This window comes from Rana temporaria, chromosome 5 (assembly GCF_905171775.1).
Source record: "Rana temporaria chromosome 5, aRanTem1.1, whole genome shotgun sequence".
In the NCBI taxonomy this organism is placed as follows: domain Eukaryota; kingdom Metazoa; phylum Chordata; class Amphibia; order Anura; family Ranidae; genus Rana; species Rana temporaria.
The window spans coordinates 315,561,953-315,588,789 of NC_053493.1; the positions used below are offsets into that span (position 1 = coordinate 315,561,953).

General features: G+C 43.1%; 1 protein-coding gene across 2 annotated transcripts in view; it reads left to right on the forward strand.

Moving 5' to 3' along the window:
• LOC120940974 (chloride channel protein C-like) overlaps window positions 1-22,644 on the forward strand; it is a 226,564-nt gene extending 203,920 nt beyond the window's left edge. For both annotated transcript variants that reach the window (XM_040354173.1, XM_040354174.1), the window contains exons 17-18: window positions 3,647-3,742; window positions 22,117-22,644. In XM_040354173.1, coding sequence (XP_040210107.1) covers window positions 3,647-3,742; window positions 22,117-22,344 — 324 coding nt within the window. In that variant the 3' untranslated portion in view covers window positions 22,345-22,644. The remainder of the gene's footprint in view (window positions 1-3,646; window positions 3,743-22,116) is intronic.
• The last annotated feature ends 4,193 nt before the right edge of the window (window positions 22,645-26,837 follow it).

Genomic DNA, 26,837 nt, shown 5'->3' on the forward strand with positions numbered 1-26,837 from the left:
GTGAAAAGCCAACATTCAGTACCTCTGAAAATGAGAATATTACATAAGACCAATAATAAAAAAAAAAAGGTCAGGCAAGTTTGCTGGTCAAGCACAGTGATACAATGATCAATAAACCAGGTATTGGTACTTTTGGCAGTGTGGGCAGGTGCCAGGCCCTGCTGGAAAATGAAATTAGCATCTCCATAAAGCTGGTCAGCAGATGGAAGAATGAAGTGCTCTAGAATGTTCTGGTGGAGGGCTACGCTGACTTTGGACTTGATAAAATACAGTGGACCAGCAGATGACATGGTTCCCCAAATCACCAAATGCTCTACCCCTGCAGCTGACAGCTGTGTGGAAATGTGATCAGAGCACACAGAAAACCATTGTTTTCTCTGTGAACTTTCAGAGTTTCATTTGCCATTTGCATTAAAAAGCAGCTCTCCACATAAGTGTGAACCTGCCCTTAATTCAGATGTGTTATGATCTCTAAATGAACCAAAATGCATGGACAAGATACAAGGAATTGTTTTCTGTAGGGTCTGTTCACACCAATGCATTACAATGCAAGTCCTGTACTTTGCAGATGAATGTTTAACCTGCATTTTGTAAGTATGTAAGACCGTGCTGGACCTTTGGTTGGACAGGAATGATTTGTCCTACAGAGAGTTCTGTAGCTCGTGGGGGTATAGCTCTGGAGAATGATCAAGAACAGGTTTTTGAGGCACACCTGGAATAGAAGTAAGTCGAGTTTGAATAAAGAACTTATAGGTAGATTCAGGTACATTGGATTAACTTTAGGGCGGCGTAGCCTAGCCTGTTTAGGCTACACCTCTGTAAATTAGCTAGGCTAGTAGTGATTCTCAATCTACTTACCTGCTAATCTACGGCGGCGTAGCCTAAAGCGGGCGGGCGTAAGGGCGCCTAATTCAAATCGGTTGGAGGGGGGCGTGTTGTATGGAAATGAGGCTTGACCTCACGTTTTTTGACGTTTTTGGCTACTGCGCATGCACCGGGCGCCTACATTTCCCAGTGCGCATCGCGGCTAAGTACGCCGTACGGGCCTATTGATTTTGACGTGGACGTAAACGACGTAACTCCCGATTCACGGACGACTTGCGCAAACAACGTAAAAAATTCGAACCTCGCGGCGGGAACGGCGGCCATACTTTAACATTGTTATTCCACTTCATAGGTGGAATAACTTTAGGCCGCCTAAGGCCTTACGGAAACGACGTAATTCGACTGCGGCGGCCGCAATGGAAGCGCCACCTAGCGGCCATCAGAAACATTGCAATCTAAAATAGGACGGCGCAAGCTTAAACATAGGTCGGTGCAGATTCAGAGTTAGGTCGGCTTATCTGTAGATAAGCCGGCCTAACACTTTCTGAATCTACCTATTAGTTCACAGGTAATAAGCCAGTGCATTTTGAGGGAACCACCTTCCCCTTCATCAGGGCTAGTGTACAGAAAAAATTAAGACAGCCATTAAGTAACAGATAATAAAACAAATAAAATAATAAACTAATTGTTACTTATTGTCCGTCTTAATTTTCTCTGTACATTAGCCCTGATGAAGGGGATGTGGTTCCTTTGAAATATATTGACTTCTTACCTTCTTACACCGCCGCAAGTTTTCATCGCAAGTGCCTGATTCACAAAGCACTTGCAATGAAAACCTACGCTGGCGGCCTCCGGTGGAAGCCCGCGTAATTTAAAGGGGCGTGTGCCATTTAAATTAGGCGCGCTCCCGCGCCGGACCTACTGCGCATGCTCCGTTTCGAAATTCCCGCCGTGCTTTGCGCGAACTGATGTCAGTACTTCTCCGTATTCCCGGACGTCTTACGCAAACGACGTGAATTTTTAAATTTCGACGCGTGAACGACGGCCATACTTTATACAGCACATACGTGTGCTGTGTAAAGTTAGGGCACCCAAAACGACGACTAACTTTGCGACGGGAAACTAGACTAGCAGCGACGTAGCGAACGTGAAAAACCGTCGTGGATCGCCGTAACTCCTAATTTACATACCCGACGCTGGTTTACGACGCGAACTCCCCCCAGCGGCGGCCGCGGTACTGCATCCTAAGATCCGACAGTGTAAAACAATTACACCCGTCGGATCTTAGGGCTATCTATGCGTAACTGATTCTACCAAAGTTGATAAATGGATCGACCTGGGTACATTCATCCTGCCCATAGATGGTTCAAATCTTGCCTGATTCAGCAGAGACCGGCCGAGATTCGTACCATCTATGGCCGGCTTAAGGCTGCCTCTAGATGGGTCACCTGATTGAAAAAACAGCGCGTCATCAGTGATTGCATCGGCTTAACCTGGAAGATCCGGCAGTTTAGCGATGACATCACAGAAGAAGATGGCTGCGTGGGACCGAGGGGGGTACAGAGAAGATGCGGCTCTCAGCAGGACAAGGCTGAATCCGCTGGGCAGGTGAGTACCTTAAATGTACAGGACCTGCAACCAGGTAAGTGGAGGTTAAAAAAAAAAAATGGCGTAGGGAACGTGAAGTTCTACTTTAAGGAAAACACAATACAACTTCTATGCAGTGATTGTCTGGCTCCCTTAACTTGAAATACATTGCAGTTTGCTGAAGTGAGGTCTTCGGTAAGAAGGGAATCTTTAATCACTTTGAAGACTGTAAATTAAAAACTTTTTCTGTGGCTGATGTATGTTTATAACGTTTTACAGCTTCACAGTCTGACCATCAGATAACACAGTAGGATCTGCTTAAAAGACGTCCTTCAGTTTTTTGCTAGGACAGGAAATCGCTCTTTAAAGTTGAGTTCCACCCATAAATATAACATTACATCAGTAGTTTTAAAAAAATGTCATTAGTCCTTTAAGAAAACATTTTTTTTTAGATGCCTTCAAAGTGTTGTTGCTAGGCAGAATAGTTAATCTTCCCTCTTCCTGCACCTAGGTGCTTAAGCTTCCTAACCTACACCGCACAGACTCCTGTGAACTTTCCAGGAGTCTGTGCACTCCCCAGTCTCGAAGAATCATGTGACTTGGACAGTACAGGTGCTGAAACCTGATCTGACACTGCTTGTGCAGCACTGAGCATGTGCGAGATCTACAAGGCTGAAATCCAGGAAGTCATACAGTCTGGCTTCATGATGCCCACACTTAAGATGGCCCCAGTCAATTTCTATTTTATAAAGTGTCTAAATGCTGTAACAACCTAACAAAACGGACCTTAGTTTACAGACTAACTTTACTAGAATACATTAAGCTTGTGTATTACAGGGGTATTTATATTTAAAAAGTGAAATTGTGGCCGGAACTCCGCTTTAAGGTCACACCATGAATTGCGGCCTGACTATTCAAGTATAATGGCATGGCGTGAGTACTATCACATGGTGGTAACAGGTGTTAGTCCTCTGAACATATCAAACCCGCGATGGGATGTCGCTAGCAATATGTCTACTCTTCCTTTTGTTTTAATGATCGTTTATCCAGCCACATAACACCTGCTGAGACAATGAAAGCTCCCTGTTCTCTATAACTATGTCCCGGATCATTCAGGCTCATCAGCAGTAATTGTGAATGGCCATTTATCTTTTGTAGCGTGTTCATATGTTTTCAATGCCTGGGACTGAATCTTTTGTTTTTTACGTGCATTCCGTTTTCCGGTCTCTTCCAGGTAACGGTGGAAAAGCTTCCTGATGAGGCTCAGATGAACACATTGCTGAACAAATACTCTGCAGACCCTCAGTATCAGCAACTCTTCATCAATCTGGTAAGGACAAGAGCCAAATAGAAAAACAAACATTTCCTCTGTGAACAATGTGTTTGTTATATTTAAATCATTTGTTTATGATGGCTGTGTCAGCCGCACTGATTTACATAAACATTGCCAATCCTGAGACTTTACATTTTCAACAAAAGTAGCACAGTACAAACAGCATTCCTGGGTTTTAATTCATATTGTATAAACAGAACAGATGTTGATAAAATGAGCCAGCAAGAAAATACAACAAAGAAGTCTAGAGAAGTTTTTGTGTTTCTATTAAAATGCATTCCAGATTGACACTGTGATACGTGGTCTGCGGATCGTATATAATTTCCATGTCATTTCTGCCTGTTTAATAAATATGTGAATAGTACGCCTCTCTTCCATTTTTTTCAAATATCTACTTTATGATGACCTTTTTACTCTTAATTATCATTTGGAATTCCTTAGGGCTAGTTTACACTTGTAGTCCAGAGCTGTAAAAACAGACAGTTGAGCTGCATTTTTACCGCCCCTTTCGGTCGCCCCCCTCTAAAAGTGGTTGTAAACCTCAGACGTGAAATATGAACAAAACGTATCCCTCTAAAGTGTGAACTTGTTTCAGTTAAAGGGTCACTAAAGGAAAAAAAATGTTATCCTTTACCTTACTGCAGTCTTGTTTTCATGTCCTCATTGTTAGTTTTTGCTCTAATCCTTCTCTGTTCTGAACACTTCCTGGTTGTCTGTTTCCTGATGAAAAAAGTCATGGGAGCTTTCTCTCTGTGGTCTCTGTGGTCACTAATCAAGGAGGTGTGATTACTGTTAGGTAGATTCAGGTACACTGGCATAAAGTTAGGGAGGCGTAGCGTAGCCTGTTTAGGCTACGCCGCCGTAAATTAGTTAGGCTAGTAATGATTCTCAATATACTTACCTGCTAATTTACGGCGGCGTAGCCTAAAACGAGCAGGAGTAAGGGCGCCTAATTCAAATGGGTTTTGGGGGGGCGTGTTTCATGGTAATGAGGCTTGACCTCACGTTTTTGACGTTTTTTGTCACTGCGCATGCGCCGGGTGACTACATTTCCCAGTGTGCATTGCGGCTAAGTACGCCGTACGGGCCTATTGATTTGGACGTGGACGTAAACGACGTAAATCCCGATTCGCGGACGACTTACGCAAACAAAGTAAAAATTTCGAATTTCGTGGCGGGAACGGCGGCAATACTTAACATTACTATTCCACTAGAGCCTAGCTCTAACTTTACGCGGCCTATCTCTTACATAAACGGCGTAAAAGTAATGCGTCGGCCTGGCGTACGTTCGTGAATCGGCGTATCCCCTCATTTACATAATCTACTCCGGCCGCAATGGAAGCGCCACCTAGCGGCCATCAGAAAAATTGCAATCTAAGATAGGACGGCGCAAGCCGTCGTATCTTAGATATGTTTAAGCGTATCTCGGTTTGAGCATACGCTTAAACATACGGCGGCGTAGATTCTGAGTTAGGCCGGCTTATCTACTGATAAGCCGGCCTAACTCTACCTTGTAACGGCTACCCACTGGTAGTGAGGGGTATCAGCCGTTGGAGACGTCCTTTTTGCTGACAAGTTATGATATGCAGGTACCGCCGGTATATCCCATCGAACGCCCTTCCAAGAAACGAGACGGGCTACGTTTGCAGAGTCAAGCAGACTGATCTTTAATGCCACATTTTTCCTCCTTATATCTGGTTACAAACTGTACAGAAACAAATGACACTCCCCCCCCACCCAGGGGGGGCTTCGAAACACATACTTTGAAATAATGACATTCCCTTGAGCCAATCAGTCGCTAGCCGTTTTGGCTCCTAAACTTAGCTTGATCAGACAATAGAATTCAATTAACCTTTAAAACAATTATCACTCACACATAATCCCCATCAGCATACACCTCACAGGAGGCTGTTACCTACACAAAAGAGCGTTCATTAGCTATGCAAAGGGAACATTAGCATTCAGCAGTGAAAGAGACCCTTGTCCAATTAACCCTTTGAGCTCAGAATACAATGTGGTACATCCAATTGTGACAAGCCATGCAGTTCCTTGTAGTCCTCCCTGCATGAAGATTATCGATGTCCCGGCAGCATGCATGGGTCCGTTACACTACTCCCCTTTTGTGAAACACTCCGGCAGACCCGGATTGATCCTTTTCGGGTCAACTTGGGGATGTCCGGTCTGCTGTTAAGGTAAAAGTTCTGTTTGCCTGGACAGTCCGTCGGCCTTCCCGTTGACTTACCAGGTCGGTAGCTGATGGTGAAGGTGAATAATAGAATTCAGTTCTGGAACAGTCACTTGCTTTGCTCTCTCAATGGCTCCCAAAACCTGTTGCTGATGCTCTTGGGACAGATACGGCACCACCTGGATGCAAATCCCATTTAATCTTTTGACAATTTCCGCCTGTTTGTGCATTTCAATGTTCAAGCCACGGGACATCTCATAATACATGACATAGTGTCGTTGCATCTCTGATTTCTCACTGGCCAACTTGTCACATTCCCATTTTAGACTGTGATATTGTGCCGGATCTACAGTACATGTCGGGGAAGGTAGTCTTACCCGGTTCTCAGCAGCAAGCGAGTTGATTCCAGCAACGCGGGTGGTCACGGGACAAGCAGCAGCAGGTGTAGGTAAATAAGCCGAAGTCAGATGGCCAATGTCGTTGCCCAGCACCACCTCGGCAGGTAGGTTGTCCATGATACCAACTGTGGTCTTTCCTGACCCGGCTCCCCAGTCTAAGTGCACCCGGGCGGTGGGTACGCGAAATACAGCACCCCCTGCGACCCGGACGGCAACTGTGCGAGTGGACACGTTCTCTGGCTTTACCAGATGTTTTTGAATCAGAGTGAAAGTAGTCCCGGAATCTCTTAGGCCTTGTGCTACTTGTCCATTCACTCGTACCTCCTGACGGTGATGCTGACGGTTATCCGGAGAGGCAGCTTGTATTGGGTCTGCCTCATACCAAATTCCCAGACATTCCTCAGGGCCCCCCTCGGTCTCCAGGCAGTGGGCCGCAGAGGGACGTGATGGAGTGACCTCTGTGTTGGGTGTTGTGCGTCTCCAGTTGTTATTTGTAGCTCTCAAAGGACAATAACGAGCAATATGTCCCGTGTCGCTGCAGTGATGGCACGTCACCCTAGGCGAATCCCGGGGGTAGTTGCTAGGCCCCTGAGGACGTGGTGGGACTGGAGCCCGAAACTCTGGGCGTGGGGTGACGGTTGGAGTACGCGGTTCTACCTTCTGAGCCAGCCGCATAGTACCCTGGCTTACTTTCCTTGTCTCCGCGTACTCATCTGCTAGCCGAGCCGCCTTGTTTAAGTTAGCGGGACGGCGATCTCGTACCCAGTCTTGTATGTCTGCGGCCAGGTCTTGGAAGAAATGTTCCATTAGGAACAGCTGCAATACTTCCTCCCCGGTGTTGACCTTGCACCCTTGGACCCAAAGGGATGCCACCCTTTGTAACTGGTTGGCCCATTCCATGTGGGAGTCCACAGCCATCTTCTTGGACTCCCGGAAGCGCCGGCGGTAGGCTTCTGGTGTTACGGCATATCGGGTTAGCAGCGCCTTTTTAACTTGCTGATATTGTAAAATATCCTCTGGAGAGAGAGCCCGAAAGGCTTCATTGGCTTTGCCCGACAATTTCCCCGACAAAATAGTGACCCATTGGTCTGGTGGTACCTGGTGTAGTGAGCACTGCCTCTCAAAGTCCGCCAAATATCCATCTATTTCCTCCTCACTTTCTACAAAAGCTTTAAATGCAGTGAACGGTATTTTCTTTCCTGTAGCAGCAGGTGGGGGGGTAGGAACTGCAGGTGTAATGGGCTGTCTCGCTCTTACCAGTTCCAGTTCTTGTCCCCTCTTCGTTTGTATCTCCTCCCTTGCTTCCCGGAACAGCTGGTTGATTAGTTCCACGGACGTTTCTGAATACAAGGATAATCTCCGCTGTACAATCCCAGTAATTACATCTTCTTTGCTGACCGGTGCAAGGGGCTCCGTTTCTTCCATGGATCCATCCATTTCGTCCAGCTCCAGCAGTTCAGCTATCAGCTCCCTCCGTGGTCTGTTGCTGGTGCTCCTACCACGACTCTCCAATAGATCTTTTTAGTGTGGATCTTTTCAGCCTGGCGTACTGCGACTCCATTCAGAACTTGCTCTTTGGATAAAAGGACCATCCCACTGCTGCCAACCAATGTAACGGCTACCCACTGGTAGTGAGGGGTATCGGCCGTTGGAGACGTCCTTTTTGCTGACAAGTTATGATATGCAGGTACCGCCGGTATATCCCATCGAACGCCCTTCCAAGAAACGAGACGGGCTACGTTTGCAGAGTCAATCAGACTGATCTTTAATGCCACATTTTTCTTCCTTATATCTGGTTACAAACTGTACAGAAACAAATGACACTCCCCCCCCACCTAGGGGGGGCTTCAATACACATACTTTGAAATAATGACATTCCCTTGAGCCAATCAGTCGCTAGCCGTTTTGGCTCCTAAACTTAGCTTGATCAGACAATAGAATTCAATTAACCTTTAAAACAATTATCACTCACACATAATCCCCATCAGCATACACCTCACAGGAGGCTGTTACCAACACAAAAGAGCATTCATTAGCTATGCAAAGGGAACATTAGCATTCAGCAGTGAAAGAGACTCTTGTCCAATTAACCCTTTGAGCTCAGAATACAATGTGGTACATCCAATTGTGACAAGCCATGCAGTTCCTTGTAGTCCTCACTGCATGAAGATTATCGATGTCCCAGGAGCATGCATGGGTCCGTTACATACCTGAATCTACATATGTGTGTCTAAAACCCCCTCAGAACCAATCACTTTCGTTTTCCAAACCATCACTGCCCTGTATTGTGCAGCAGAGAAGCAGGAAACATGCAAAAACGAAACTGAAACTGTAGGCACCTTATATGATTTATATTTATCTATTTTTAATCATTTTTAAAAGGAATCAGTTAACTATTATGTCTCTATACCCTGTAACCAGTCATTTCAGCAAAAAAAAAAAAAAAAAAATTCCTTTACAACTGGTTTAAGAGCACTAAGTGTCATTTTTGTCTACTGCTTTGTTCCTCTGCTATCAGCATGAATCACTTTTGACAAGTTTTCTTGACACCAAGAGAGAAGGTGACAGGGAGGGATCTCCAGCTGACTGACAGCCTCAGCTCTGTTCTAAAGGGGGGTTGTCCCTTCCCCCCAATCTGCTTTCAGAGCTCTTCTCACCAGTGGTGTAACTAGAACCTTCAGGCCCCCTGTGCAAGAAACCATGAAGGGCCTCCCCGATCCCCGGCTGGGGCCCTTTCCTGTGAGCCGGGTGGCTTGAGCACCAGGGCCCGGTCGCAAGTATTTTTTTTGTATAATCCTTTTCCTTGGAGTTCTGCTTTAATGTACACAGAATGTAGTTATCCCAATACAACTGGGTTATACTGCCACCTTCAGGAGAAATTGGACACTGGAAAACAAATAAGCTGTTGGCCAGCCAGGTATATCCCCCCCCCCCCCACACTCCAGCATGCTTCGGTGACCTTGGAGGATGGACATCTTTCTCTTTTAAAAATAAAATGCTGCGGGACTTAGTCTCTTTATCTGGATTGGCATATCTTCAGCAATTAGCCGTATCTGGACTTCAATGTACTGAAGATTGCAGGGCTTGTCTGGAATGTGATCTTGGCAATGGGCTCTGTTTGTGACACTTTCCAGACCTTTGTATACTGTATTAGTTAGCCCCAGTTATAGGTCCAAAGTCATAGCACGTTTTCACGTCTGAGTACAGCATCTGAGTGTGTAGGCAGAGCATCAGGAGCTACTACACCTTTTGGCACCAGTTTCTATAGAGATGGTTAACTTTGCTGAGAAAGTGAGAGCTGGGAAAGAGAAGTGGTGTCCATGGGCTACAGGCTAGAGCTGTACTCTCTGCCTCCACCTTGCATCATGCTATCCAACCTGCCTGTGTCTTTTCCCAGACTAGCAAACCCCCATGCTGGTCTGCCAGATCTTTTAAAAAGAACATAATCACCATTTTCCTACAGTGGCAGAAAGGTTTCAGGGTTTTTAGTTCAACTTGTGTACTTTTGCCAAACCGAAAGGGGGCCCCATCTTGGATCTGAAGGCTTTAAATGTCTTTATTTGGGTCCAAACATTTTGCAATAAATCCACCAATACTTTCATAGCCTCCTGCCATCAGAAAGACTTTCTAGTCTCTGTAAACATCAAGGATGTGTATTTGTTTCCATCTTTACACCACATCAACATTACCTCCGTTTTGCTGTGGACACGCAACAATACCAGTTTGTGGCCCTTCCATTTGGTCTGCACCCCAACTGTTCACTAAGATATTGGCAACCATACTAGCCTTACTATGCTCCCATATGATTGCTATTTGGGATATCTGGATGATCTCCTATTGAGGGAACAATCAGCACAATTTATGACCCACAAGTTGATGCAGACAGACCAGACTATAAAAAGGTTCAGTCAGGGTCTGAATCTTCACAAGTCAGTGCTGGGACTGACACATCATTTAAAGTATTCAGGTCTCATCCTGGATATGGTTCAAGACAGGTTTTCCTTCCCCAACAAAGAAAGTTCATCTCTCTGCGTTCAGATTTTAACCCTTGGCTTGAATGTCATCTCATTTGAGGCAGTTCAATTCACTCAGTTCCACTCCAGACCCTTACAACACAATATTCTGTCAACATAGGCCAAATGATTCGGTGGCCTAGTGGCTCAGGAATCTAGCTTTGGAATGAGGGAAATCCTTCCTTCATCTAACCTGGAAACTGTTAACAACAGATGCCAGCCTGAAAGGATGGGGAGGCGTCCTAGACAACTTGTCAGTGCTGAGGTCACTGGAGGAATCTCACCTCTAGATCTGTGTCACAGGTGGGGGGGAAATCGGATATGGATGTGTTGGCCTTCAGGTTTAGCAACAAACTGAACATTTGGCCTTGAGCACCATCACCATCAAGGGACAAATCTGACAATTTTATTTAAAAAACCTCTAGCCTCCCATTATAATTATAGGGTGTCTCTTGTGTAGCCCCCTCCTATATAACCTCCTGCGGCACTATGGGTTTTGAATCTAGTTCTCTAAGCTCTAAAAAAAACAACCCTCTGAATCTAATATAGGATATTCCTCTGTCCATGCTTAGTCAGAAGGTTGCCTTCCTTGTTGCCATCACTTCTGCAAGGCGTGTATCTAAGCTGTCAGTCTTGTCCTGCAAAAAACTATTTTGTCCTACATAGGTATAAGGTGGTGCTGATGCCCAGAGCCTCCTTCCTAAGGTGGTTTTGGTCTTTAACTTTTTTTTAATTCAATCGTTTTTATTAGTTTTCAAATTATACAATATAAACAAGATAAACATTGTGGTAGTAAAACACAGTGTAATGAACGGTTGGTAGCCGCAGATCATATATTAGACAATACCAGTTATATTGCATATACGTAAAATAACAGTAGATTAACATTGTTGAGTATGCGTCAGGGAACCCTACTTTGGGGTTATGCTGGTGAAAGTAGACAAGGAAGGCAAACCTCTCCCAAACACCCCTAGGGGAACACACTGTGTCCGGGAGAGGCCCGCCCACATCATTGTAGGGCGTAAGTTTGTTAAACATACTCAAAAGGTAAGAAACTATTCAGTATTAACATACCAGGAGATCCAGGGTGACCAGCAGTTTGTATGGATATGTAGTCGTCCCAGGGAGGACGCCAACATCTTCTCATAAGTACAGTGAAGGTTGGTTAGGTCTATTACTTCAAGAATAGTTGGCTGGTATGTGTCTTTCCTATTTCCTTGTAATTGTTAGTATAGCAGCCAGGAGTAAGTGGGTGATGGTGCTTTGGAGATGGAGTGGGAATTGGTCAATTTAGTCTTTAACTTTAATGAGGACATTCTTCTCTGTTCTTCTAATACTGCTTTTCTGCAAAACCGAAGCAGTTTTAGTTTGCCAGTGTCCAATTCCTCCTGAAGGCAGTAGTATAACCTTAACCTCTTGCCGACTACCCCACCAACATATACTGCGGGGTGGAGGCTCTTCTGTGTGAAATCACATACAGGTAAGTGATCTCGCGCTTTTGGGTCTGCAGGCGGAAACTCGATTTTTTAAATTTGTTTTATTGGATAATGTTTTATACAGTATTCACACCCCTTGAAATTTTCCAAGTTTTGTCATGTTACAACCAGAAATGTAAACATAATTGTGAAGTAGGAGGAAAATGATAAAAGGTTTTCAACTTTTTTGTTTGTTTATAGTGCAAAAAATAAAAACTGCAGAAGTGATCAAATACTACCAAAAGAAAGCTCTATCTTTGAGAGAAAAAAAATCTATTTGTGTACATGGTTGCACGACCACACAATTGTAACATGCCGTATCGCAAAAAATGGCCTGGCCATGAGAGGGGGTAAACCTTCTGGAGCTGAAGTTATTAAATGAACTTCAGGAAATAGATTTTACCATAACTACAAAAAATCCTGCTTTTGTTGTTACTGAAAATATTTCCCATCACTTTTTATTCCTGTCATCACATGTCACTAAGACAAGATGTCTGAAAGAAATAAAACACTAAAACCTGACAGAGGTCCAAGTGTAAAAAAGCCCAAAATGGTCTGGAGTTGGTTTTTGAGCATCCCCCTCAATCAACCTTTCTGATAATGATGTGTGCAGGACAATTTCTTTGAAAACTATATCCATGTGAATGTCACAGGATGCTATTTTTCCCCTATTAACATCACTTTATTTTTACTATGTGTAGCTCTCTACTTGTAACTTTGATGGCACATCTGGAGGGTAAATGAAGATATTTTTGTGTGAGAAAATCTTTGTGCAGGGTCTGTTTACATGAGAATGTCAGAGGTGGATGCATGCAGAAGTATGAGCATTGCTGTCTGGATGTACACTAAACAGGTTTCACAATTCCCGCAGCCACCCACAATCCACAGCACAGTATACTTTACTATCAAGGAAATGAAATAGACTGTAAAGAGATTTTAAGCATGTAATATACTGCAGCTAAAAAAAAAATGTTGGTTGATTTAATTCTCAATCCTAATACTTGGATTTGGTCCAGTCACAATAGCTGAAGGTAAGCTTGCGGTCTATGGTTTAACAAACATCGCTTTCAGCACCCCGTTTTCCCAGTTTGAATCGCAGTATAGAAAGTATGTTTTCATTTATTCTTGTGATGAGAAGCTCTATGCTATAGTAGCAATGTACACAGTCCAATTTATGGGGTATGACTATTTCTAAACTCTTTTTTTTCAAATGCATTTAACAAGGTAGCAAAATGTAACAACCTACAAAGACCATAATAATTAAAATCACACATAAATTACCATCATAGTACTGTATTATGTTGTTGAAAACTACATGATACTTACCCAGTCACATGCAGTCCAATTGGAGGTTGCAGCAGCTGTTCATACAATAAGGTGAATTCTAGCATAGTTGCCTATAATTTAGTATCCAGGGAATCTTGTTGTTTAAAGTGGAACTTTACCCATAACAACTTGATAAAAAATAATGTTCTTGAGCAAGGAACATACATTCCACATTTCTAAGTATGCTACCAAGATTAGTGTGTACCGTAAATTGCCTCCAGCATTGTTCCCTTTTCTTCTTGCTAGAGGCTCCCATTTTGCTGAAGCCCAGAGCCCCTGAACAGCAGTAAATCATAAATCAGAACTGAACCCGTTGATTTAATGGTTTCAAAAAACAGTTACATTCCTGAAAAGCTTGGATTGCTAACTGTCACATTTGCTTTTGTCTTCAACCAAACTGTCAAACCATCAAATGGCTGGTGTCATAACTGAGTGATTAGTAAGTGATCTATCAGGCCTTAAAGTGGAACTAGTCAGAAAATTAATTCCTGTAAGATCACTTCAGGCTGGCCCCCTTTGCAGGTATGTAAAACATAAAAAATAAGTGCCTATAGCCCTATACTGTTTAAGATCCAGTCATACACTGTCTCACCCTGCTCTGCACATGCACATATGCTTTCTAATTTTAAACACGGACGATCTGCTGACAGCCTTAAGACCCCTTTCACTCTGGGGCGTTTTTCGGGCGTTTTTCAGGCGCTTTGGCGTTAAAAAAAGCACCTGTAAAGCGCCTGAAAGAAGCCTCATCTGCAATCCCAACGTGAAAGCCTGAGTGCCTTCAGAGCCCTTTCACACCGCCAGCGCCCAAAAAACACTGGTAAAGCTCCGCTAAGACCCCTTTCACACTGGGGCGTTTTTCAGGCAATTTAGCGGGAAAAAAAGCACATCAATGGGAAGGGGCACTTTAGGAGTGGTGTATTCAACTCTCCTAAATCTCTGCAAAGAAGCTGCTTGCAGGACTTATTTTGACGCCCTGCCAGCACAGCGCCTCAGTGTGAAAGCACTCGGGCTTTCACATTGGGATTGCAGATGAGGCTTCTTTCAGGTGCTTTACAAGCGCTTTTTTTAACGCTAAGACCCCTTTCCCACTGGGCGTTTTTCAGGCGCTTTAGTGTGAAAGCACTCAGACTTTCACATTGGGATTGCAGATCCTGCTTCTTTCAGGCGCTTTACAGGCACTTTTTTTAACGCTAACGCGCCTGAAAAATGCCCCAGTGTGAAAGGGGTCTAAAGCAGAATAAAACTGTCATATGCTTTGCATCCAAGGAAGCTGATTCTGTTTGATCTGCAACTGCCATGGTGATGCACATGTGATCAGTTATGACACCAGCCATTTGATGGTTTGACAGTTTGGTTGGGGACACAAGCAAATGTGACAGTTAGCAATCCCATCATTCCAGGAATGTAACTGTTTTTTTTAAACCGTTAAATTGATGGGATAAATTCCGCTTTATGATTTACTGCTGCTCATGTGCGCTGGGCTTCAGCAAAATGTTGCCCTCCGACAAGAAGATAAATGAATAATGCTGGAGGCAAATTACAGCACACACTAATTTTGGTAGCATAACTATTAATGTGGAATATATGTTCTTATGGGTAAAGTTCCACTTCAACTGTTACATTTGAATACATATTTTAACAACTGTTTAAATGAATAGGGGAGATATTGTTTAAGCACTCGAGTCCCAGAGTGTTAATGTTTTTGGTTTACATTTCTGTACCTTATAATTTTGACTACCCTTGTACTTAAGCTTGGGGTCCCCCAGCAGTTGATAGCCAATTTAAATTCATGTAGGTTGGAGTGGAGCTAAGGTCCCTGGCTGCAATACGAATATTCATATTGCAGCTTCCTCTCTTCTTTTCTAGCATATTTTCAGCATGTAAATTTTAGGCAATGGCTATGTACAACTCCTTCTGACACCTCACCCTGATTGATTGGGTCATAGCTGGAAAAGCATGCACTGTATCATGGGAGATGAGGTTTATTTTTCCTGCTTCATCCCTGTATGTAGGCATGCAATAGTGGCCACATACAGAAACATAAATGCATATATAAGCAAGTTCTGGGTCCTGGGGACGCCATAGTTAAAAGCGTATGTCAAGCCATTGAAGGACACAGGATCCAAAAACAATTGAGTTATGCTCTTGTAGGCAGCAGTATGACCCAATTGTCTCCAAATTCTGTGTTCCCCCAAGGAAAAAAACATGTTAGACCCCTTTTACAGTGGGGCCGCGTTCGCAGTAAAGCGCCGCTCGTTTTAGCTACTTTTTCATCCGCTAGCGGGGCGCCTTTAAATCAAATAAAGAGGTTAAAAAAAGATTTGGCTTGACATACCGTTACGTGTTCATTTATTTTTACAGGAAGCATATTATTGCTGAAGTTACAGTATGTAATCATTTTAGATACAAATATGATCACAAAAAGCTCCAAAGATACGTCAACTTCCAGCCACAATTTGAACAGAAACTCATCACAGTGTTTGACCTCTCATAACGAAAATGTTATGTTGCACTATGTAGGTTATCCAAAGTAAGTGTACACCTTCCAACCTAACGAAATGTCATCCTAGAAAATTCCCTCTCATTACAAGATGGCCAAAAGATGCAATCAAAACTTTCTGACTCCAGGAAGTCATTTTCAGGGAGTGATTGGCCTTTCATTAGTTTTCACTTTACAGTTGCGCACTGCACTTAGTACTATTTTTTCTTTGGATAACCCATATAACGCAGCATGACCTTTTCTATGTAAGAGGTTGAAAATTGTGGAGATATGTCCTTGGTGGTTTTTTAACAATTATATATTTCTACATTGTATTTAACTATTTCCAGCCTACTTTTGTTAAGCTGATTGATCTTGAAGTGTAAACTCACTTTGTGAATAATCCCACACTCATTTACTTCCCTGAAGTCTGTGACATGTATTCACTATGACCTGTGAGTAGGCACTGCTGTGTCACAGAATTCACAGAGCCTGCCTTGTGAACTACAGGGTTGCTGAGAGGAGGAGTTTCAAGGTCAAGTCATTACAGGAATCACTGCTTGCAATGTACCATTGCATATGTAGTCCTTAGTATTTAAAAGTAAACAGCAAAGGAGAAGTTGCAAAGCATGTAGGGAATCCAGGAAATTGTGGAAAGACATGGCTAGTAGACTGCAGGAACTCACAAAATAAAAGGAGATTTTTCAAGTACGTTGCTGGAGAATTTTTTTTTTTTTTTTGGTATTGCTAGTACAATTCTGATGTAATAAAAAAAAATTGTACGTTGTGACTAGAGAACCCCTTTAATTACTTCCCACCCAGGCCAATTCTGACATTCTTCTCCTACATGTAAAATCATAATTTTGCTAGAAAATTACTTAGAACCCCCCAAACATTATATATACATATATATTTAAAGTGATTGTAAAGTCTTGCTTTTTTTTTTAAATGTTATACTTATTTACCTGCTCTGTTGCAGTGGATTTGCACAGGGCAGCCCAGATCCTGTTTGGCTCTCCTGGCCCTTCCCTCCTGTCAACTGCCCCCACAGCAAGCAGCTTGCTATGGGGGCACCCAAGCCAAGCTACAGCTCCGTATGTCCATTCAGACATTGAGCTGCCTTTTGGCCCACCCCCTCTCTCCCCTGATTGGCTAGCTGAATTTGATTGACAACCAATGGCACTGCTGCTGTGTCTCAGCCAATCAAGAGGAGAGTCCTGGACAGCCGAGGGACCCGTGGACATTGCTGGACAGAGATGGGGCTTGGTAAGTATTAGGGGGTGCTTATTTGTTTTACTGCCATTTTTCTATTTTTAAACTATCTCTTTAATTTTTTTTTATCAACTATATTGCTATCACAAGGGATTAACAACATTCCTCGTGATAGCTTGAGCAATGACAGGTACTCTTTACTGAGACATCTGGTGTCTATGAGACCCCAGATCTCTCCTCTGCCCTTGAAAGCATCTGATGAAACCAGTAAACATCCTGACGAAGACTAAAGTGACAAAAAACTTGTTGCTTCCTGTTTTTTAGACCATAGAGATGATCGGAGACGTTCTGGTCCTCAGTAATCTCTATGTAAGCTGGTGGAACACTGGCAGCTTTAGTCCAAGGCTCCTGGAGGAGGGGAGGGGGGTACCACTTCATGTAGTACCGCTACATGTAAAAGCAATGCAGCAGATATTTAGCTGCCAAGATCGCTTTTTTATTACAGAGAATCGCCAACCAAAAAAAAAAAGATACAGAGATAATGCCTGTAGCTGTAGGCATCATACCAGTATTACCAATCAAGCCCATGACATCATATGATAAACTACAGAAGGAAAGTAGTTGTAAACCCTTACATATACCCAGTGAAGTGACTGATATAAAGGGATTAAACAAATCCAACTTGTCAGAAGTGATTGCAGATAGCAGAGGGGAATGACTCTCATGGCGCGTACACAAGAACGTTTTTCATGTCATGGAAAAAAACAAAGTTTTTGTCGTCGTGATTTCTCTCAAGCCTGCCTTGCATACACACGATCGTGATAAAAAATGCTCTAGCAAAGCGCAGTGACGTACAACACGTACAACGGCACTATAAAGGGGAAGTTCCAATCGAATGGCGCCACCCTTAGGGCTGATTATGCAAATTTCCCTTCTCATAACTTCCTTCTGAGCATGCACATTTTTTTCCCCGTCGTTAAAGCCTACACACAACCTTTTTTTCACGACGAGAAAAACGGCGAGAAAAAATAGAGCAGGTTCTACATTTTTAATGGCCAAATGGAGAAAAATGCTCTGGAGCTCACACACGACCATTTTTAACGACCAATTTAAAAAATTTCATTTTTCTCGTCATGAAAAACGGTCGTGAGTACGCGGCATAAGTGCTGAGGATAGAGACGAACGAGTACAAATTATAGAAGAATATGCTTTGACAGATTTCATGTCTGATGTTTACAACCACTTTAAGGATCTTTTGGTATCAAATTTATTTTAAGTAGTTTATATACAAATATGGGGATGTTTAAAAAAAAACTGCATAAACTAACAATCTGGTGATTTTTGCATTTAATTAAAAATGTGTACTAAGAAACACAATTAATGTTAAAACAAATAATGTTTAAAAATCAATATGCATATCTCAAATATATGTTATTTGCTGATATTATAATAATCCATAATTTAGTCAAAGTGTAATGTCTGTGCAAAGTGCATCACCCATGTAAACTGGTCACATTTGACTACTGTATTTATGGGAGGATAAAGATTCAGTTGATTGATTGTTGTTTAATACAGTTCTTTGGAAACACTCAGGGCACTTTATTTAATTCTAGCTAAGCTCTAGGCAAAGAGCTACATACATAGGGGCAGATTCTCGTACAATTGCATGGGCACAGCGTATGTGAGATACGCTACGCCGCTGTAACTTACTTTTCAAAGCTTTGAATCCAGAAAGAATTTGCGCCGTAAGTTACGGCGGCCTAGTGTATCTCTCGCGGCGTAATGGCGCGGAATTCAAATGCGGCGAGTAGGGGGCGTGTTTCATTTAAATGAAGCACGTCCCCGCGCCGAACGAACTGCGCATGCGCCGTCCCTAAAATTTCCCGCCGTGCATTGCGCTAAATGACGTCGCAAGGACGTCATTGGTTTAACGTGAACGTAAATTGCGTCCAGCCCGATTCACGGACGACTTACGCAAACGAAATACATTTTTTTAAATTCGACGCGGGAACGACAGCCATACTTAACATTGCGTACGCCACCAGATAGCATCTTTAACTATACGCCGAAAAATACTGTTATACTGTTTCTCCCTTCCTTTCTCTGAGCTCTTCAGTACAGTAGACGGCAAGAGGCTGATACCAAGTCTAATTCAAGTACTTCTTCTGCTTTGAAAATAAATACATATAATGATGTATTAACCGCCTGCCCAGAGTAGTTGTGCTGTGAGCGGGCACCAGCTCCAGGCCGGGTGACGTACTTGTCTGGGTTCAGGGCGTGCACCCCCTGCTGACCCGTGCTGTGTCCAGTCAGTTGGTAAACCAATGATTTTGGCTGCAGTCAGCTGTTTGGCTGTGGCCAATCATACACAGAGTTCTGTGTTTACAAAAACACAGAACTCTGTGTACAGGGAACAGTGATCTGTCTGCAGGGAGAAAAAACAGGCAGATAGTAAAGTCAAAGCAGCACATATTACACATTATTAGGCACACAGTCAACCCTTTAAATGCCCCAAGTTAATCCCTTCCCAGACAGTGTCAGTACAGTGTACATTATTATATCTGACCACTGTATTAATGTCACTATTGATGTCAGTGGGCCAGATTCTCCAATATTCTGCCGCGGCCTCGCGTAAGCTATTTACACTACGCCGCCGCAACTTACTGGAGCAAGTGCCGTATTCCTCAAGCACTTGCTCTGTAGTTTGCGGAGGCGTAGTGTAAAAGGCCCGGCGTATCCCCGCGTATTTCATTTTTTTCAAAGGGGACGGCTTATATTTAAATTAAGCGCGCCCCCGTTTCGATCGAACTGCGCATGCGCCGGGCTAAAAATAGCCCAGTGCGCATGCTCCAGTTCTCGGCGGAAAACGTCAATGACGCCGACGTGTGCATCATTGATGTAAAGTCGTATTCAAGAACGACTTAGGAAAACGACGTACCCGACGGGAAAAGACGACGCGGACCCGACGCCATACTTAACATGGCATACGTGGGACTGGCGTAAGGTTACCCCTCATATAGCAGGGGTAACCTTACGCTTACGCAAACGACGGAAGCGACGGTTACGCGACGCGATTTCGTTCGGGAATCGGTGTATCAGGCTCATTTGCATAAACAAATGAGACCTGAACGTAAATGCCACCTAGCGGCCGGCAGGGAAATTACATTTAAGATCCGACAGTGTAAGTGACTTACACATGTCGGATCTTCAGCGTATCTATGCGAAAATGATTCTAGGAATCACTCGCATAGATACGCGGGTCAAAAAAGAGATACGATGGAGTTTCCTGAGATACTCCGTCGTAACTCTACTGAGAATATGGCCCAGAGTCAGTTAGTCAGCGTCAGCTAGCATCTGATTGCTCACCACGCTATCACGGTCCCACTATAAGTCGCTGATCACCGTCATTACCAGTATATTGTCATAGCTGTGTAAATTCTGGTATATATACCATAGTGTGTAGACGCTATAACTTTTGCACAAACCAATTATACACATATTGTTTTTTTTTGTTTTTTTTATTACCAAAGTCATGTAGCAGAAAACATTTTGGCCTAAATTAATCAAGAAATTCAATTTTTTTTATTGGATATGTTTAGTAACAGAAATTAGAAAGTATAATTGTTTTCCCCAAATTTTTGGTCTTTTTTTATTTATATTGTAAAAAATAAAAAACCCAGGGGTGATTAAATACCACTAAAATAAAGATCTATTTGTGTGAAAAATAATTGTTAAATGTCATTTGTGTACAGTGTTGCATGACCACTCAATTGCCAGTTAAATTTGCGCTGTGCTGAATAGCAAAAAATTGTCTGTTCAGGAAGAGGGTAAAACCTTCCAGAGCTTAAGTAGTTAAAGGGGTTGTAATGGGACATTTTTTTTTCTCCTAAATAGCTTCCTTTACCTTAGTGCAGTCCTCCTTCACTTACCTAATCCTTCGATTTTGCTTTTAAATGTCCTTATTTCTTCTGAGAAATCCTCATATCCTGTTCTTCTGTCTGTAACTACACACAGTAATGCAAGGCTTTCTCCCTGGTGTGGAGTGCCATGCTCGCCCCCTCCCTTGGACTACAGGAGAGTCAGGACACTCACTAACACACAGCTCCATTCTCTATCTGCAACGTAGAGAGCGTCCTGACTCTCCTGTAGTCAAAACGAGGGGGCGAGTACAACACTCCACACCAGGGAGAAAGCCTTGCATTACTGTGTGGAGTTACAGACAGAAGAACAGGAAGTGAGGATTCCTCAGAAGAAATAAGGACATTTAAAAGCAAAATGGAAGGATAAGGTAAGTGAAGGAAGACTGCACTAAGGTAAAGGAAGCTATTTAGGGAAAAAAATTATGGGCCAGATTCACAAAAGGGATACGACGGCGTATCTCCTGATACGCCGTCGTTTCTCCTGATACACCGTCGTATCTCTGTTTCTAACTATGCAACTGATTCATAGAATCAGTTACGCATAGATATCCATAAGATCCGACAGGTGTAATTGTTTTACACTGTCGGATCTTAGGATGCAGTACCGCGGCCGCCGCTGGGGGGAGTTTGCGTCGTAAACCAGTGTCGGGTATGCAAATTAGGAGTTACGGCGATCCACGACGGATTTTCGATTTCGCTACGTCGCCGCTAGTCTAGTTTCCCGTCGCAAAGTTAGTCGTCGTTTTGGGTGCCCTAACTTTAGTCAGCAATCGTATTGCTGTCTAAAGTATGGCCGTCGTTCCCGCGTCGAAATTTAAAATTTAACGTCGTTTGCGTAACACGTCCGGGAATACGGAAGGACGCTATGCGCGTCGCCGTTCGGAAAAATGACGTCACGGCGCGCAAAGCACGACGGGAATTGCGAAACTGAGCATGCGCAGTAGGTCCGGCGCGGGAGCGCGCCTAATTTAAATGGCACACGCCCATTTGAATTGGCCCGCCTTGCGCCGGCGTAGTTTTCATCGCAAGTGCTTTGTGAATCAGGCACTTGCAATGAAAACTTGCGGCGGTGTAATGTATCTACGATACGTTACGCCGCTACACTTCTACCTGAATCTGGCCCAGTACCTTTACCACCCCTTTAATGATTACAGAGCTGCGATAATTTGTGCGATTGATTTCTTCCTGAAGTTCAGCCTCAAACAACCAGGTAGGATTTAGAGGAGCTCTCTGGGTTTTTTACAATTATCATATGTACGGCGTGACAAATTTTGTTCCAATAATTTTTTACTGAATCTCCTTTAAGCAGTTTTGCCGTGTGTAGAACTGTCACATGTCCTAACAGTGAGCTTTCTTTTCACAGGAACCATATATTAATAAGTCAGCCGTGTGCGTCCAAGCTCATTTCTCTCTGCAGCGGGCTTACGTTGTGTTCCGAACTCTGGGACTGCGCCACCTGACAGTTGTAGATCTTCAGAACAGAGCAGTTGGGATGATCACTAGGAAAGATCTGATATCTTTGCGGCTGGAGAAGAGACTGATTAAATTGGACTCTGGAAGACAGGATTCAGATGAAGAGCTCTTAAGATAGAAATGAATATGAGGTATTCTGAGGCCACGGTGAATGAAGTGAAAAATACAGAGATGTTGGCAGTATACCCCAGTAGTCTCAACTACGAGAACTTTTGTCACAGCAGCAAAATCATTTGCTGGGAAGTGTGAAAAGATAGATGAGACTTTTCTATTTTATTGTTACAATATCCTGTGCGGCATTATGTAAAGAAATGTAGCCTGAAATACGTATATGTTCCAGAATGTAAGAAATACTGCATACACATTTTCTCATGCTTTGCTTCTGACAACTTCAATAAACTCTGAATCAGCCGCTTGACTTGATTTTGTTTTGCTTCAATAACACAATTTATTTCATTTCTAAAGTCCTCAGATCTACAGTATATAGTGTGTCATGATACAAGATATTTCACGATACAAAATATTTCAGCAAGATCATACAGCAATCTAACAACGTAGGGAGGAACAGAGCACTTCTGAAGTCTGGGTTGGTAAAAAACGAATCTGGGAGAGCGATTATTGCTGGCATCTTTTTATCTGCGATGGAGATCCATGTAATGGAAATCGGACACACACACAATCAGAATATACTGTATTACATAGCTCCCAAATGTACCTATTTTCGAAGGACTGCCCCTGATTTGGAACAAATTCCATCTGTCCCTCTTTCCTCCTCATTTGTCCCTCATTTTGTTCTGATCTATATATTTGTATAAAGAAAAAATGCACATTTAGGGCCAGATTCTTAAACGAGATACGACGGCGTATCTCCAGATACGCCGTCGTATCTCTAAGTTGCGCGGTCGTATCTATGCGCCTGATTCTTAGAATCAGTTACGCATAGATTTCCCGTAGATCCGACTGGCGTTACTGTGTTACACCATTGTATCGTAAATGCATATTTACGCTGGCCGCTAGGTGGCGCTTCCGTCGAATTCCGTGTCGAGTATGCAAATTAGCTAGATACGCAAATTCCCGAACGTACGCCCGACCGACGCAGTAAAGTTACGCCGTTTACGTTAGGCTTTTTACGGGGTATAGTTACCCCTGCTATAGGGTGGCGTAAGTGAAGCGTACCAATGTTAAGTATGGCCGTCGTTCCCGCGTCGAAATTTGAAAAAGTTACGTCGTTTGTGTAAGTCGTGTGTGAATGGGGCTGGACGTCATTTACGTTAACGTCTAAACCAATGACGTCCTTGCGGCGTACTTTGGAGCAATGCACACTGGGAAATTCCACGGACGGCGCATGCGCCGTTCGGGAAAAACGTCAATCACGTCGGGTCACAGTACATTTACATAAAACACGCCCCCCCTGATCCAAATTTGAATTAGGCGGGCTTACGCCGGCCGATTTACGCTACGCCGCCGCAACTTACGGAGCAAGTGCTTTGAGAATACAGCACTTGCCCGTCTAAGTTGCAGAGGCGTAACGTAAATCGGATACGTTACGCCGCAGCAAAGATACGCGCTCCTACGAGAATCTGGCCCTTCGTTTTTTTTATCTGTGGGTTAATTTGATAATTTATTTGTATAATTCTCCTGTAAGGGAGCATCGCGGGGGGTTTGGGGGGGGGGGGGGTCAGGGTGGGTGTATTATGCCTACATACTTTTGCTAATAGTTGTCCCTGGTTCCCATCTCATAAAGTTGGGGGAGGTATATATATATATATATATATATATATATATATATATATATATATATATATATATATATATATATATATATGTCATAAACCTGGGAGACCCCACCGTGTAAATAAGAGACCCCAACACAAACCTATCCCTTATCTAAATAACTTTACACACAATCAGAATTTCCGATGGCATAAAATCCGATGGAATTTTCCGTCGGAAATCCGTTCAAGCTGTCTTGCATACACACTGTCAGGCCTAATTCCAACCGTCCAAAACGCGGTGAAGTAAAACACTACGATGAGCCGCGAAAAATTAAGTTTAATGCTTCCGAGCATGCGTCGACTTGATTCTGAGCATGCATGGTTTTTTCTCCGTCGGAGTTCCACACAGACGATCATAATTTCCGATAGGATTTTTTCCATCGGAAAAAAAAATAAAACATGTTTTATTTCTTAACTCCGACGGAAAAAAGTCAGATGGGCCCACACACGGTCGGAATATCCGATGAATATCTGGACTTTTTTCATCAGAAATTCCAATCGTGTGTACAAGGCATAAATGAAAGCTGGTAGGATTTGGCTTCTTGGCATCCCGTCAAACACTAGCTAAAGCCTGGAAACAGATATCAATACCCTTCTCTGAAGTCAATGAACGTCTCTTGGGCATTATGACCCACAGAAATTTATTAAATCTATTCTCTACAATAGCCACACTAAGTATCTCACAATATGGGAACCATGGCTTAACTATAGGAAACACTTGAACATTGACCATTCCCTTCTTTCCCTCTGATCAAGTGTATTAACAACTACTACCGTACCATCACCAATAATGGAACCACATGGGGTTAACTCTCTCTTATCCCAAACTTTCTGATCTCCTTCTTCCCACCCTCCCTTCTCTCTTTCTCTTTGCTACTTTTCTCTTTCATTCATTTCTTTATAAACTTTTACATTTCCTATCCACTTGACTTAATTTACTACTTGGATCTTCTTCAACCCTTCTGTCTTACACTATAAACAATTGACTAACATAAGAACTCTCCTCAAGGACTGTTTACTCTTATATTTTCATTCTTATTGTGAACTGTTTGTTCTTATACGCTAAATATAAGCTACAATTAATGCTATATCACTTATTGGTGTTGATACTTTATTCCCTTTTGTCTTTTTGTCCAATTCATGTATTATACTCCATCTGTATAATTCTAATAATTCCAAAATTGTACATTTTTCCCCTGTTGGTGGACCCATCCTGTCTATCAATTATTTACCTAGGACATGGGATAAACATCAAATTCGGATATGCTATTTAGTATCCTGAAGATGTGTCAAAACCTCAGGCTGTCATTCAGCTTAGATAAGAGCACTTCGGGACCTAACCACTCATTGTTAGATTTATCTATGGCTCAAAATGCTAAAATTTCCTGTACCTTTTCTGAAATGCCGTTTCCCTGGGCTTCAGGTACCCGACGAGGTCTAATCACGTGCTTCAAAAAAACAACAACATTCATATCCATGCCTGTAGGGGCCAGGCGCATGGATTAGGGGAGCGGCGCCCCTGCGCCCCTAATGGAGCAGTTGCCACTGCTCAATTGCTTACATGACTGGCGATCTCCAACCATGTAAGTGCATGGGGTTGGTGATGTCACTGGTTATTCAGGTCTGCACCTAACAACCATTGACAACATGTATACTAGCGGTCGTAATACCGTTATTATACATGATGTTTGGCTCCCACCTAAAGGGTAAATGTTTAGACGAACACCTGAATAGCCAAGGTTTAGTCCAACATTTCCAGAGTTTTCTATTTCTATTCTACTTTAGTCCAACATTGTTTTCGACCTAAACCTTAAAGGAACACTAAAATAAATGTTTTTTTTGTAAAATAACAAACATGTTTTACTTACCTCCACTGTGCACCTCGTTTTGCACAGAGTGGCCCCGAATCCTGTCTTCTGGGGTCCCTCGGCGGCTGTCTCGGCTCTTTCTCGCAAGAGCTTTCCACCTTCATGCGAGCGAGCTCGCATGGTGGAAAGCTTTTGCGGGCGGGCATAGCGGCTGACTGTATCACTCGGCCCCACCCCCCGGCGCGCCTCGTCATCGGATGTGATTGACAGCAGCACCAGCCAATGACTGCGCTGCTATCATTTCATCCAGCCTAGCCAATCAACGGCCAGGCTGGGAGCCAAAGAGGATCACAGGGACGCATGCGGGACTTTCGAGGGGTGAGGTAAGTAAAACGGGGGTTCGGGGGTCGGTACCGTCTGATTTTTTTTCACCTTAATGAAAAAACATTTACCTTTATAACTCCTTTAAACTCATTACTATCACTGAGGTGTGTAATTGAGTAATTTTTAACAACTGACACAGCTCTTTGGTTACCTTTGACATAAGCTGCTTCCCACCACTGCCCCCCTGCTCATTAAGAGAATCTAATTGGCAGGAGGTGGGCATTTATATTATATGTGCTGCGATTAGCTGCAGTGCAAGTTTGCATTGGAAGCTTCCTGTGACATTTTAGTTACTGTGCTGGGAGCGAGCAGCAGATTGATTCAAACCATTTAACATTGAGGAAGGTGATTTACAATGGTCAGCTTTTATTTATTTATGTAAAACCTTTATCTTAAAAGGAAAAAAAAACTTTTAACTGTTAAAGAATATTAGCTAATTTGTTAGTCAAGTCCACCTAAATACAGTGTAATAGTGCATCTAACACTACCCTATCCTTAGATTGACATGTATTGTCTGCTGTCCATAGGTGTCTCAGTTGGTCCTCCATCCAGAGTGGAGACACCTTAAAGTGATACCAACTTTCATTTATTTTTTGTTAAAATTAACAAACATGTTATACTTACATGCCCTGTGTAGTGGTTTT